The sequence below is a fragment of the Scatophagus argus genome, chromosome 19, assembly GCF_020382885.2.
Source record: "Scatophagus argus isolate fScaArg1 chromosome 19, fScaArg1.pri, whole genome shotgun sequence".
NCBI classification, from domain to species: Eukaryota; Metazoa; Chordata; class Actinopteri; family Scatophagidae; genus Scatophagus; species Scatophagus argus.
The window spans coordinates 8804731-8820141 of NC_058511.1; the positions used below are offsets into that span (position 1 = coordinate 8804731).

At 42.1% G+C, this 15411-nt stretch overlaps 1 protein-coding gene across 3 annotated transcripts in view; it reads left to right on the forward strand.

The window, feature by feature from the left end:
• The window catches only part of stxbp5a (syntaxin binding protein 5a (tomosyn)), an 87886-nt gene that overhangs the window by 21547 nt on the left and 50928 nt on the right, over positions 1-15411 (forward strand). For all 3 annotated transcript variants that reach the window (XM_046372637.1, XM_046372638.1, XM_046372639.1), the window contains exons 4-5: positions 12523-12604; positions 14042-14142. In XM_046372637.1, coding sequence (XP_046228593.1) covers positions 12523-12604; positions 14042-14142 — 183 coding nt within the window. The remainder of the gene's footprint in view (positions 1-12522; positions 12605-14041; positions 14143-15411) is intronic.

Sequence of the window (15411 nt, forward strand, 5' to 3'; positions counted from 1 at the left end):
CGCATTTGAGTTCACTGGCAGTCTCCAATTCAGTGGTGGTAGATACTTGGCCTTCTGTCTTGCATTAATCAAAGAGCAGAGGACAGCCCTCCATTTAATATTTTATATGCTGCGTGACACTTGGCAAGATGCCCTTCTCCAGTGTGCTATTGGCAAAGTGACAACCATACAATGTACCAGTGGTGTGTCTAATTAGTCCTGAAGCAGACACAACAGAATTCATGCCAGCAGGGAGTGCTGTATAGATAACTCAATCCGTCACTTTGGATAACTCTATAGATCCTGGCCTTAGAGGTCTGGTCACGCATCTCGCTGTTAATGTGATGTGTCATTTCTTCGCGTGAACAGATTTCTGCATCTTTCTGATTTTTTTTTATATATATATATATATTGCCTGTTTTCTTCTTCTATGCGAGTTTGTCTCGAGGTTACCTTTCATTTGACCTCCCTGACTATACAATCCAATTTTGTATGTGTTTTTGTTTGAGTAACTTAGACGGCACACACTCATGGTACTTCTGCCCTGACTGGTTCTCCAAAGACAGGATCTATTCCATCTTCTCCCCTTTGAGGCATTTCTCTGCAATGATTTTTTTTTTGTTACACACACACACACACACACACACACACACACACAGCAGTCTCCGAGGTGTGAGTCTACAGTCAGTCAAGTGTTACTGCACGGCTGGCAGTGTTCTGACTCTTGCTGCGCTGGCAGCTTACGGGCACCTGTCCTTGAAAGTGGGGCCTGGCTCCGCGTTGGTTGGCACATTGAAACATATTAGAGGCCAGCAGTGGCTAATCTCCCGTGGTTCTACCTTTTCAAAAGATTTGTTTGATATCGGTGCCAGAGGGTGCATGTGTGTGTTTGTGTTTGTGTCAGGAGAGAGAAGGGAGGAGGACACACACACACACACACAGTGCAGTTCACTCTGATTGCGTGTTGGGGATATGTTTAGGATAGGTCCAGGAAAAAGCTTAATGACTGTCGGTTTGTAAAACTTTTTTTTAGCTTTGTATAAGATGTAACATTAATTTTCATGCTACTGTTTCTTACTGTTTAACAAACTACACCTGCCAATGGACTTTTTCAGTACGGTACAGTAGAGTACAGTACCTGCACTGCTTTCTTATTAAGATTAGATTAACGATTAAAGTGTTTGAGGAGAAAGCGCTGTGGCCTGGGTGCATTTTACTGCCTTCGGAGCTCGTATTAAAACAAAGACTCGTGATCTCGCAGTGTGAAGGAGTTAAAGGTTAATTTGGCATTAAGTTACATTCAGATCAAACATTTTTCTCCCTACCACTTTCAGAGGCTAATACATAAAGCAGTCTAAATGCATATGCTGGCTCCCATTCGCCACATCCATTATTCATAGAGAGGAGGAAGCCCAGTCCTGCAGCTGGTTTTGTCTTCCTCCACATCTCTGTTTCCCTCTCTCTTTTCTCTCTGTCTGTTGCCAAATCGTGTTTCTCCTACAATTATTCTCCCCCATTTTTAAATATCCACTTGGGTTTTGTCTTTGAAACTGTTTTCCTAGTTTTCTTCGTTTTTTTTGGTTTTTGTCAGTTCTCTCGGTTGTGTAAGGTAGACATTGATCGTCATTGAGTGGGGGATGAAAACCTTGCAAGTCTCACGCTATTATTACATTTATATTTTATTTATGTAGTCGGCCTACAAGCATTTCATCTGGTGTTTTAAATGCCTCTTCAGTCTCCCCAACCACCCTATCCAATTACAAGCATGTGTAACTGTAAAACGTTATGTTTACATGGTAAAATTGATCGGATGTCCAGGAGAGCTGTGTACCTGCTCCTCTCCCTTGCTTGTTGACATTACATACCCCATTGTTTGGACTATCTGATGTCTGTTTATGGATGTGCTATCTCGGTGAGCATGTTCAATATGTGCAATCCAATGACAACAGTGGGTTGAATGTGTGAGGCGAGAAAGAGGAATGGGTTATGTGTGCAAAGGAATTACAAGCATCCCTTTGGAGACCTGGTGGAGCTTGTGTTTCATTTGTATCATAGATTTTGCTTGTTATAGTAGTAGTTAGAAATGAGAAATATAGTGTTATTTATCCTTCTAGATTCTTCTGCGGTTAGTTGGTTTTGGAGATTTGATGGAGGGATTTTATGACCTCAATTTTACCTTTTGTTTCCCTCTTACTGCTCTCATCATATTTGTTTAACATAGCAGCATTTTTTTTTCCCCAGAGAAAAAGCTCTAAAAACCAAATTCAGCAGATAGACAAAGCTGGCGACTAGCTGGTGAGCAAAGAGGAGCATTTAACGGCTTAAAAGCCTGATGTTTTCCTTAGAAGTCTGTGGAGACCAAAACGGAGCTTAAAGGAGAATGCATTTTGAACTTACAGCTGTAAAGTGCAAAGAAACGTGACAGCAAATGGATGCTAATGTTGCTCTGTGTATGCTGTTTGCAAACAGATTGTTTCTGCGGCCGCCAAGTCATGCAGGTTTAACATTAAGCAGCTAAACACAGGAGATGCTTGAAAGCTAGATTATAGTAGTAATGCAGTCTTGTTCAATATCCAAAAAAAGGTTTCGGCATCTGTGAAGACTCTGCACTGTAACACAAAAGACTTTTACTCCTGACTCACTTTTTCTTTCTTCACGGCAGCTAAACACTGGAAAGAAAGCCAGAAAGCTGGGAAAGGAGTTCAGGTGGGATTCAAACTGGTTTTCATGTTCAGCAGGTGAACATGGCTGTGGATCTGGTTTCCAACATAGTTCCAGTGTGTGTGGCTGTGCTGCTGACTTGTAAAGTTCTTTCCTCCCCAGACTAAATGTTTGTATGTTCATGTTGGAGACTAGCTGGAAAGTTTTTCTCCTGTGGTTGTTTTGTACTTTGACATATCAGTCTTACTTGATCTTTTACTGATTGCTTTACGCCCTAATGGGGCCGTTACTGCTGATGCAAACCAAACCTTTCATCTTGTTGCGGCTCTACATTTAACACTTTTTTTTCTCGGTTACTTTAGAGCAGAGGGTAGCTGTGTGTAGAGTTACCAGGCCTTGTAGTCGAAGTTTACAGCAAAGTTGAAAATCACCAAGGGCAGATTTAATGTAGACTGCAGAGTGAGTTGAGGGTTTCTGCTTCTATCACAGTTCATGCTGTAATTGGCCAAGAGGGGTTCAGAGTGCCAGTGTGTTAGCAGTGGACGAGTCGGTGTCCTTGCACTTGTCCACGGGTCAGGACTCCTGTTTAATATAGAGTCACCTTGTTCTCAGCTGATTATGTGCGCTAGGTGAGATATGCACATAACAATGAACAAAACAAACTGAAGGGATGTGAATTATACTCAAACAAATCCTGAGATGTAAATAGCTTAAATAACTACTGTTATTTACTTCAATTTGGCATTAGATTGCCTCCTTTAGACTCATTTACTGTGAAAACACATGGATTGCTATTTCTAATAGCATGAAATCCTAATTCTCCTCTTCAGAATCAGTTCAAAATAGACCAAAACATCACTAAAGTCAACTTTTAAGCAGACATTTCAGCCATTTATGACTTGCAGAAATGCAGTTGTGCCCCCCGTTGTGTTTAGCTCCATCGCCTGTTGAAACGTAATCCTTTAACTGGTTTTGCATTGCTATCACAACAGCAGAACTTCCGATTTATGTTAAGCCTCTGTCTGTCACACTAATGTAAATGAGACTATTAAACGGTTTCACAGTTGCAGCAGCATAGCTAAAAATCTCCCCAAGATGATCTGGGTGGAGAATTGTCCAGGTCTGTCATCCAGCGTGAGTATTTTGGTATTTCTGTTTTTTATTCATGCAGTATCTCGCCCTCCCTGGTGAGTTCATTCACTCCCTCTTTCTTATGTTGCAGTCTGTCTTCTCTCCCCACATCCTGACCTGTTCTATTTCACCTTTTCCACCCCACTTTTTTCCCCCTACATTTCTCATTTTCGCTCCTATGCTATGCATGCTTCTGCAGGAGCGTTTGGCCACAAGCTGCTTTGCTGACTCAATGTTTGTTCCCTCATAGTTTACCCCCATACTCCCCTCTCGCTTCCCTTCTCATCCTCTCTCCCTCTTCGCTCCCTCCCTTCCTCTCTCCCGCCTTCGATCCGTACAGCCTGTGAATTTCCAAACCCCTTGCCCCTCCTTTTATTCTGTTCCTTCTTCCTCCCTCTGTCTCATCCTTTACAGATATTTGCCTCGCAGTGGCCGTACTGTAGCTCAGTGCTAAGTCGTTCTGCTAAAATTAGATCATGTTCTGGGTTTTTAACACCTTACTACTGGGCAGAACTGGCCTTGCTCCAGAAACCAACAATCCACATTATCTGTACAGCATGCTTTTGGGGGGGCGGGGGCGCAAAGGCTCAGGCTAATTCATAGACAATATTTCTTAATAAAGTCATGATTAGTACAACTGGCTACAAAGCTCTTTGTGTTTTAGCCTTGTGCTTTCCTGTAATCTTCACAGGTCAGTGGGGGAGACTGTAAGAGCTTAAGAGGATGCTGGCTACTATGTTTACTGTTTTCTTTGCAATAAACCAATCCAGATCAACCTGCCAAGCCTCATTTTGCAGGATCTCTCGGCCCCTAATCAGCCATCTACCTGCAAACTCTCAGAACAGGCCTCATTTTTCATGTGAATTGGGATTAGTGCAACGTTGAACTGTGCACCTCAGCAAATGGCCATTGTCAAAAATGTCATCTAGATGAATCTTGGGTTCTGTAATAGATGCATGCGCGTGCCTTTGTGTGCATGTGTGTGTGTGTGTGTGTGTGTGTGGCAGTGCTTTCCAAGGTGAGGGTGTGGAAGCTGAGGCAGCGACAAATACTCAGCGGCCCCATCGCAGTTTAATTGTTTGCCTGCATAATAAATCAAATGTGTCACGGGAGATTATTTATACGAGGACTTTGTTAAACAAATGAATCACCAGTTTGCTCAACTCTAGGATTTTTGTAGTGCGCTTGTCTCGTCGTGTGTTGGTGCCTGCGGGTTGCGTTTGTGTGCTGTTTGCATGTGTTTGCTGGTGTGTCTTTTTTTCCACATGACTCTGATATTCATGAAGTAGCGTGAATCTCATGGCTCCCTCACGCTCTCTGTCATTGATGTATTTGCTGCTGTTTGACTGCTCTGGCAGAGGCAGGGGAAAGGAAACTGAATGAACACATATAAGTCTTGGGATCGCTTTACAGCTACAATGTGTAAATTGCTTAAGGTGAAGACCTGTGCCCAGAGAGCATTCTGAGCTTGCAGTGTGCGCCAGCATCCTGGTAGGATGCTAGTCATTGTTCCTGCTGTTGCTAAGCGACAGCTGAAAACCTGTTTTAAAGCACATTTTTTTGCTCAAATTGAGACGTTTTCAAATTTTACTGACCGTTGTGCTGCTCAGCGGGAGGTGGGGGGGGTCCTGCCCTGCACTGACCTTTTCTGTCCTGATTATTTTCTTTTTGTCTCTCATCTTACCTAGTAAAACCATGTCAGCATCATAGAGGTCCCCACTACATTTGCAGCGTTAAAGACAGAAAAAAGAGCGTTGTGGATCCCAGGCTGAACATTTCCAGAATTATGTTTTCAGGCAAAACAAAAAGTATTGTGCTATTAATTAGCTGATGCATTAAATTGAAGCATTTACCACATAGTTTTCCCCTTTCAATCATGTAGTTCAGAAAGCTATTGTTAAGAAATAAATAAATAAATAAATAAAAAAAAATCATCAAATGCACCAAGTCAGGATGCAGTGACAAAAAGGCTGACCTAAGGAAGACAGAGCTAAGTGCCTGGTAATAGTCGAGTGCCGGCCTCAGTGCACTGCTGGATCGTGGCCTGAACGAATGGAGATGCAGCTCCCTCAGCAGCCTTTAAATTTGATGTAAACAGCTGCGGGCAGTCGGATGCAGGGCAGGAGATGGGTGACAGGGGAGCGTTCAGGCAGGCTGAGGTCAAAGTGCACTGCAGCATTATGGGTGATTTGTAGGATATCACCTCCATACGGGAGCTGAGTAATGTATGCACAAGCAGCTGAACCGAGTCCTTTGTGACTGCAGTGGGTGTCTCTGCAAGATTGTTCTTCCTCCTGGCTTTTTACTATCTTGTTTCCTTGCTGTGCTGTTGTGGAGGCATCCTTATTCCCTTCCAGTCTTGCTCCTATCCTCCTCATTTAATTTTCTCCCTTTTTGACTACTACTTGTGCTTTACCTCCCTTCTGTTCCTTCTGTTTTCTGCCTTCCAACTTCCATTGCCTCGTTGCTGTCTCTGAGTCCAGTGCAGCGCAGCCTGTTCCACACAGTCCCGCCTCCCTCCCCGACAGAGTGATGTATGAGTGGCTAGCTTTGACGTCACTTCAGGCCCGACATCATAGGAACTCAGTGCTCCCAGGCTTGTTCTTTCTGGTGCTTTCTCCCAGTGCCTCACCCTTATTCTTTCTCCTCTTTATCCTCCATTAATCATCTCTTCTCTTCCGTTTTCTCCTCCGGTGTCTCTGCCACTGTGATATCTGTCCTGGTTTACTGTTTCCCCTTCTCTACATCCATTTCTTTATCTTGTCTATCATTTTTCTTTTTTTGAAACATACTTTTGCCTCTCCTCTTTGTCCACCCTCCGACTTGTTCTCACCCTTCTAGAGGTTTCTATTCTTGTCTAAAGCTGCTACATCTCCTCCGTTTTTCTGTTTGTTCCTCTCACAAACATACAAATACAGAGAAGCATGGCGTGTTTGAGGTAAGCCGACAAGCAGCGAGTCAGCCCTTCTCTCATGTGAAATACAGGCTCATCCCTATTCAATTTCACTTATCAAGATCAACTCTATTCCTGGACAACGTGGTTTCATAAAACCTGCAGTCTGTCTCCCACTGTAGCCAACCAGTTCCCTCCATGTAAACTTAGCTTTGCAAGATTTTCCAAGGTACAACCCAAATTCCAAAACAGATGAGATGCTGTATAAAATATTAATAAAATGTGGTAACGATCAAGCCATTTCTATTTACATTCAATTGAAAACAGGACAAAGACAATATATAGGAAAAAATACATCCAGATTGTTACTAAGGCAGGATCTGTGATGCCAGTGCGTTAGTGTTCTTGCCGTGGATCTCTGAAGGCGCTATTAATGCTGAAATAAAACGCACAGGTATGCTACCATCCACATGTCTTACTCCAGCAAGACAAAGCAGGCCACATTGTGCATGTGTGACGACAGCATGGCTTCATAGCGAAGGGGTGCTAGACTGGCCCGTCTGTAGTCCAGACCGGTTTCTATTTGAAAATATGTGGCACATGAAACACAAAATATGAAGACCCTGGACTTTTCAACAACTTAAGTTCAGTGAACATTAAATATTGTTGTCTTTGTCCTGTATTCAATTGAATACAGGCCAAGCTGTGGTTGGAAATAATTGCATTACATTTTATTTATTATATTTATGGAATCAAAGTTGGAAGATGAGCCGTATAAAACTGCATTTTGGTTCAAGTTTGACTTCCAGAATAGCTCGGGAAAATTTCATCAGACTTGACAAGACATGAAGCTGACCCACTTTCGCTCTCCGACTTCCTCTCTTCCTCTCTTCCTATCTTCTTGTCTCGCTCCCATCAGTGCCTGTGGTCAGTCTGTCCACTTTTAGCGTTAGTGCAGTGTGGTGAGAGGGCTAAGATAGACCTCGCTTGGTTAAAATGGAATGAGGGATGCTCTTGTCAGCAAATGTGACACATCTCCTACTGAGCCTGTCCCGTGTGGATGGAGCGGAGAAGCTGCAGAGTAACTTCAGGTCATGTTTGTTAAAATACCGGAAAAAATGCGTCTCTGGCAACTGAGATGTCGAGGAACTTTTCTTGTAAAGTGATGCGTGTCATTTTAAGATTAAGGAAAGGTCATGTACAGAGGTTTGTTTTGGCATTCTGGCATCTGCATTTCTCAGAAGACTTGGATGGAACATTTTCGCTCAGCAGTTCGATATCCCTTGTCAGTCAAAGTGTGACCAGGAATCTTTCTACTTTCACTCCAAACAAACGCTGTTGCCTCTGTGTAACGATATAAGCAAAATATAAATATTAAAATAGTTAATCACTTCTTCTGCAGTTCAGCCTTTTTGCAGGTGTATCAACATGTTTTCCCCTTAGGGAATATTAGGAAATACACAGTTAATAACATGCAAGCATATGCTCCTTACATTTGCTTTAAGGTTCATAAAAAAGTATTATCATGTTTATTATAGGCACTCTGAATCTTCCCATGTCTTTCCTTATTGAATCCCATGAAATATTTTCTAAATGTTGTTACGCCATGTCAAAAGCCAATGATGTGAAAACAACCCACAGAAATTGAAGTTATGTTATTTCCCACCCTGGCGTGAAATCGAGGCAAACACACACCGCCAGAGGAAACACGCATTTTATAGGAAACACATTCTGACACAACGGTGGTAAATAGCTGCCCTGTGCCAGAGGTTTACAGCAACAAATGTAAATGCTTTCATGTATTGGGTTAAGATTGAATTACCATCAAATATTGAGAGCAGCAGAAAGGGCATTTAAATAAATAACACACACAGTATTACTGGAGTGCTCCTTACTATATAATAATGTCTTGTTATTTTGAGTCGTTAGTTATTGATGAGGTATTTGCAAATGATTAATAAATAATTTTGTTTTACAAACCGTTTTAAAAACAAATGTTAGGTAATTAGTTATGATTAAAAAATGAATGTTGTCATTGCTTTTTAATTATGGTAATGTTTTGTGCACATTAGCTTGGATAATCAGTCTGACTCAATCAATGTGAACCCTCCTGGCTACCACTCATCTGGGAGAAACCTTTTATTGTCCTGAAAGGTTTACAGGCAAGTTATAGGTAGTCAAGCTTCCATTCAGGTGTATCGAAAATCGAAAAAGGTGTAAATCGCAGAGAAAATAAATGAACACATGTTTCTGATGTTATGTGTAGCATTGAGATAAGCAGTGGGTGGCTTTAAGCTGGTGCCATTAAACCATAAAGGAAGAAGAGGCTGCAGGGTGATGATGTAATTATTTGCTGGGTGCAGTGAAAGCTTGTGTGATGTTTAAGTCAGGTCCTTTATGTATGTTATGATTTGTTTGCTAAGTCTGTGTCCGTTGCACTTCGTGGTGATTTCATGGTGTTTACATTTGACACATGCACATGTAACGAAAGGAATACAGAGCAGGGCTTTGCTGCTGGTAAGATTAAGTCCATGGCCAAAGCACACCTCTTTATGCAAGTCTTCTCCCATTGAATTCAATGGCTTGTTGTGGCCTGCTGCTTTTTTTGTGATAATTATTATGGCAACATTCTTGTGAAACATGAGCAAAAGGCATTTTTCCCTCTTTGACAGTTTGAATTTATTTTGCAGGATGCTTTTATGATCATGTCTGTGTCAGTGTGTATGTGCGCTTCATAATAACGTGCTTGTAGGAGGGCTGCCTCTCTTCAGAGAGAAGCCAATGCGAGCAGTTTAAAAAGCACAACCGTACATCCTTCCTTCCCTTTTTTTCTGAGGTCCTGGAAGGTTTTGTTGCCTGGCAACATTTAGAAAGAGTTTTCAATTAATTCACTTTGAGTTAGATGGACTGTACTGTCGCCGGGCCCAAACTATTCTGACAAACACCACACAGGTTCTGCTGCAAGTACGAAGGTCACACAAAAGTGACGTTCAGCCGCTTTCTGTGCGCAGATGACATAAAAACTGCAAATATTTTGTTGTTTAAGTTTAGGCCACTCTTTTCTTAATTTAGGGAGCATTCATTAACTTACTGCAGACCAATTTCTCCCCAGTTTATGAGGGCAAATAGCTCCAGTGATTACCTTCATGTACAAGCTATAATTCAACTGACACTTCAAGGTGGTAGATTATTTCTTGTGTTTTGGCAAACAGTAACAGCCAAGATGCCACTTTCTCTTTCATCACTTTTGCCCTTTGGAGCTTTGAAACAATTAAAAACAACATAATTAAAACATTTAGGCATACCGTACATTAGGATCCTCATTAAATGAGCTGATCTAAGCTTGCTCTCCCTTACTTGCACATTTTGACCTACATCAACATCAGTGTCCCCCTCCAAGTCTGTTACAGTTTAGCCAGCAGCAGTGTCCTCGAGGATCACGGTCATACTAGGTCAAGTGGAGAGAGCAGCAGGGTCCTCTGTCCTCATCCAATGGCTATGACAGTGATTTGGTGTGTGCTGAGTAATTTGTGTGTTTTAATTCCTTGCAATGCACAAAGTTTAAATGTTCAGTGGGGTGGTGGCCTTCTGTCACTCTACAGATTTCACTTTGTTTGTGGCTCTTGGTCTTTTCAGCCTCTCTGTAAGGTCTCTGTTTTGACAGTTGGTGACGGTGCGCTTTGTTTTGAATGGCCCTTGTCTGAGCCTTGATGAACCTGTTTGATTTCTTTATGACAGACTATTCAGTTCAGAGTGTTATTTTCAAGTGTTCAAATTTGGATTTGTTACGCTGTGAAAACACTCCACACTAACTGTTTTTGCTGTATGTAGCCAGAACAGCAAGCTGAAAGATGAAGACCTGGAAGATATTTGATTTGATCCAGCGTTAATATAAACATACTGATCAAGAATTTCCCTTCAGGGATACATAAAGGAATTCTGATTCTGATTCCGATTAGAGCAGCTTTAAGTCCAACTCCGAGAATGCTTACGCACAGCACCTTGTGGTCAAATATAACTGTAAATGAAACGGCATCCACCGAATGAAGATTTATGGGAGCAGCTGATGGAGAAGGGCCCACATATGTGTTTGTTTGTTTGTTTGTTTACTTGCAAACCCCTTGTTGTCCATTCAGTGCAAAAGAGACAATTCTGTACAGGATGAGTTAGAGGCTGAGGAGAAACGAGGTGTGGGGTGCCGGCTCTGTTGATGTGGTGGTTTTATTCATTGGGATGGTCACAACACACCTCGGGAATGATTACATGCATAACACCCTAATAAACTACACTAGTGCCTGTCTGGGGGCTGAACTGCACTGAGTTAGATTTTGATGTGGGTTCTGCTTGTTCTGTTCTTACTGTTGCTACCATCGTCATTATTAACATGTGATGCTGTTTTTTTTTCCATTTAATATATTTTCTTTCCGTCAGTTTTTCTTTGTCATTTTTGTCTTGTTTGGATACCTCTGCAGGCAATTTACAGACACACACACACACACACACACAGACAGACGCACACTAATGAGAAATGGTGTCTTCCCCAGAGTGTTACACCACTATGTGCCCCCTGTATGAAAAATTGCCACCCCTTCACCTCTGTAGAGTGGTGGGAAGAATGAATGGATATAATCAGCTCACCCATTCACTCTCCCCAGGAAGAGAAGCTTGTTATTCTCTATCAGTCCTTTCTGCTTCCCCTCTTTCTCACTTTTTCCCAGCCTCCATCCTTCCGCCCCTCTCTGCCTGTTTTCCTCTGCGTCTTGTATCAGAGTTGTCGATCTCTCTAACTGTATCCTCGCTCTCTTCCTCCCTCCTTGCTTTTATTTCCTCATCTGCTCACATAATATCCACCTCTTCTCTGCTGATTCATTTTCTATATATTTGAATGTCTAACTCCCCACCCCTTCCATTTTCTCTCCCTCAATCCTGTAGGTTTTCTTCCTTTGCTGCAGTACTGCCTATGTTCCCTTGTTTTGTTTTGGCTCTGTATATCTATTTTCCTTGCATACGCCATACTGCTATTTCTGTACAACTGCAATCATCTGTTTGATTCAGTATTTCTCAGTCATTACAAAACACAGAATGTCCCCCTGTGTTCGTGCATTAGGCTGTCAAATAATGGCCAGATGGTCATAATTAGTGCATGAATACTTAGCTTACAGTTAAAACATGGGTTGTGAGGTTGCAATGTCCTTTGACCACCAAAATCTGATTAATTCGTCCTGGGTCCTGAACGTTGTTGCCAAATTTATAGAAATTCCCTCATGGTGTTGCTAAGATATTGTGCTTTTGAAAATGGGGCAGCCATAAGGTCCCAGTAACCTTGACCTTTTACATAACTACGCAATATATAATCAGTTTTTCCTTGAGTCCAACTGGACATTTTTGCCAAATCTGATGTTCACTCAAGGTGTTCCTGATATATTGCTTTCATGTGAATGGGGTGGACAGCTCAAAAACGTAATGCCACTGGTCACGGCAAAACACAAGAAATGTGATTCAAAGCCATGTGTGGAGTCACAGAGTCCTGCAGTATTGAGATCTTACCTTGTTGTAGTTGATGTTATATGTTCAAGCTTCGTTGGTAGACCGTAAAAATGACACTGTGGATATTCCATTTTCATCCCAGCAGGTAAACCAGGCAACAGATGTCATGACCCTTGCATCAGCTGTAGCAATGAGCAAATGACCTTCAAACACTGAGGCACTTGTTCTGGGCTGCAGTACATTTGGGGGGAAAAAAAGACACCTTATGCGTATACAGTGTACACTTGACTACCTGTGCGAACAAAAGCTAGTGGTTTGGTGAAACATAGTTTTGTTTGGTATTGTGCGTTCCTTGACAGAGAACCTTTCAGGTTTGGTCGTCCAGGTGTGGAGTGTTACTGTCAGCACGAGAGTGGCGCGGCCGTCATCCAGCTACAGTTTCTCATCAATGAGGTAGGTCAAAACAACATGAGTCAGCACACTGCTTTATGCTTTATTACTCCAGTGAGGCATCTGTTCTCATCTTTAAGACCAGCGCCATCTTACAAAGCAGATGAAAGGCAAATTTGTAAAAGTGTTATTGAGATACATATTAGGATCCTGCCCCAGTGTTCCACTTTGGTCCATAAAAGAAGTCCACTGTGTTGTATGCCATTTAAAAAGTCTTAGGGGCTGATTCATGAATGCTCATCCCTGGTAATCGCATTTCATGCCATAAAAGTATTTATTAATGTGTGCTGTTGTAGGGAAAGGTGTTTGGATGATCGGGTTGGTTATATAAAAGTCACCATTCCTGTCTGCTTATCTCCCTCCGCTCTTTACATGTTCCATCACAGTGAGATGTTATCTTCTTTATACGCCACAGAATCAGTCATTTGACCAAATTCCCCTGGTGTCAGGAGTTCTGGGTACCAATCCTCGGTACTTATTCAGTGCTCAGTACCAGTGGTCAAAGCATTGAGTGTTTTTAATGGTCTCATTTTTCTTTAGTATCAGCAGTGTTGTGGCTGCTTTTATTAGATTAAATAGTGATGCCCTGAGGACTTTGGGAAATTGAATTAAAAAATTAATCAGAAGCAGAAATTCCAAAAAAACACTTTTACCAGGTGAAATTCGTATAAATCAACTTTGTATATTCATACATACAACATACAGTTTTTGATCTAAACCACTTGTTGATAAGACTTCCTGGTACACGAGCTTTGCAAGATTCGTTATCCGTTGGCAGCAATATTGAAAGTTGCATTGGAATGATGTTGTATAACTTTAACATTTGTCCTTTTTTCTTCGACCCAGTACTCAGCCAACCCTTATTAGGCCATTGCGCAGCTGAAATGGGCAGTTCTGTCTATATGCCATATTAAACCACCGCAGGCTCAAACCTGCAGGCCACAGTGGCAGTTTGTCAAGTGTCAAATGACAAACTGGAAACATGCTATGGGCATGGAACACCTACAGCACTTTCTGATTCATATGGCAAAAACATGAGTTTGATTTACTTTGAATTCATGAGAAATGCAGTATTTCATGCTTAGTCGTGTTTGTGTGTGTCAGTGTCTGTGTGACTGTGACTCAGCAGCTCAAACAAACCCTCAGGGAGATGGAGACGATTTTAAATGCCTCCTACATGCACACATACACAGTCGTATATGCATGTTATGAATCATCATGGTTACCTGGGAGAAAGCTGCCTGATTTAAAGTTTGAAGAGAATGGAGTCTGACTCATGGATGTCATTCTCACAGAGAGAATGTGCAGCCTGCACATGCGTTTATGGATATTTCTGTCGTTATAATCAACATGCATTTCAGGCACTTGTGTTACCTTTGAAGTCTTTTTCCTGTCTAATAATCTTTGAATCAAAATGAAATGGCCTCTCTGTCGTGACAGGGAGCGCTGGTGAGTGCTCTGGCCGACGACAGCGTCCACCTGTGGAACCTGAGGCAGAAGAGACCAGCCATCCTCCACTCCCTCAAGTTCAACAGAGAGAGGTGAGAGGTGCACACGAGAACGCTTGAGAAAGGCCGTCCGTGAAGGCGATTCGTCTTTCCGCCACACCCCTCCTCCTCCTCCTAACCTCTTTTTTGTTTTTTTTGTTTTTTTGTACTGTTTGTCTTCTCCCTCCTCAGTTAGGCTCTCGCACTCACTCTGGTGCGACATGAACTGTGTCCTTCTGAGCAGGGCCGGCGTCGCAGTTTGTTGCCCGTGTGAACTGTTGGTTTTTGCTGACTGTCATACTGTATGCAAACAGACGGCATTTCATTTGGCAAATGTGTCCTTGTGCTTTCAAAACTGTGCGCAGGGCAAAGGAGGTGACAGAGAGGCTGATGCTCTCTCTCTCTCTCTCTCGCTCTCTCTCTCTCTCTCTCTCTCACACACACACACACACTATCTCTGGCTCTCTGTTTCTCTTTGTGTTGGTTTCTAACTGAACCGAACTGAACGCTCATTATTTGGGTCACTTGCTCTGCCTTTGAGGCTTTCCCATTGCTGGGACACAGGTGTGAACTTACCCAAACACCTGAAGGTTTGTACCAGCAGGTTGTTTTACATACACACACACACACACACACACACACAGAAACAAAACATAATGACTTTAATTAACACACATGGCAACACTTCTGATATACAGATTCATCTGATAAACATGCGAAATACAGTTTACCTTCATCAGATAAAGCCTACAGTACAGTGAGGTTGAATTCCTTAGTTATGAGTAACCAAAGAGGCAAATATGCAATTTAAATCTGTTACCTAAATTATCTGTACTTAATACTGGTGCCAACCAGTTTTATAACATACCACCAGTTTTCAGATAACTTTCCAGCAAACCAGCTGTTTCTGTTGATTTTAAAGAGGGAATACACACAGGGAATACACAACCTACAGTGAGGAATTTTTGTTGCTTGTCATTCGTCTTCTCTGTAACCCCTTAATTTCTCTGTCACACCTCTACCATCTACTATCAAAAAAGTGTTATTACATGTGGTTGTTGCAGTTGCACCAAATGCCTCAAAACTGTCCTTGGTGCTACATCAAGGACAATCCAATATCCAAGAACTGACAAGCTTGGCAAAAGCGAAAAAAGCGAAAAAAGCATTGCATTTGTTAAGGAATTATAAAGTCTGACTCAGAAGACAAACTCGTGTCAGTCTTATGGGTGGGATGTGAAAACCATAATGTGATCAATGGCCAATTCTTAAATTGCAAATCTCAGACTGTTCTTTGCCACTCAGGGTTCAAAGCTGCAAAATGTT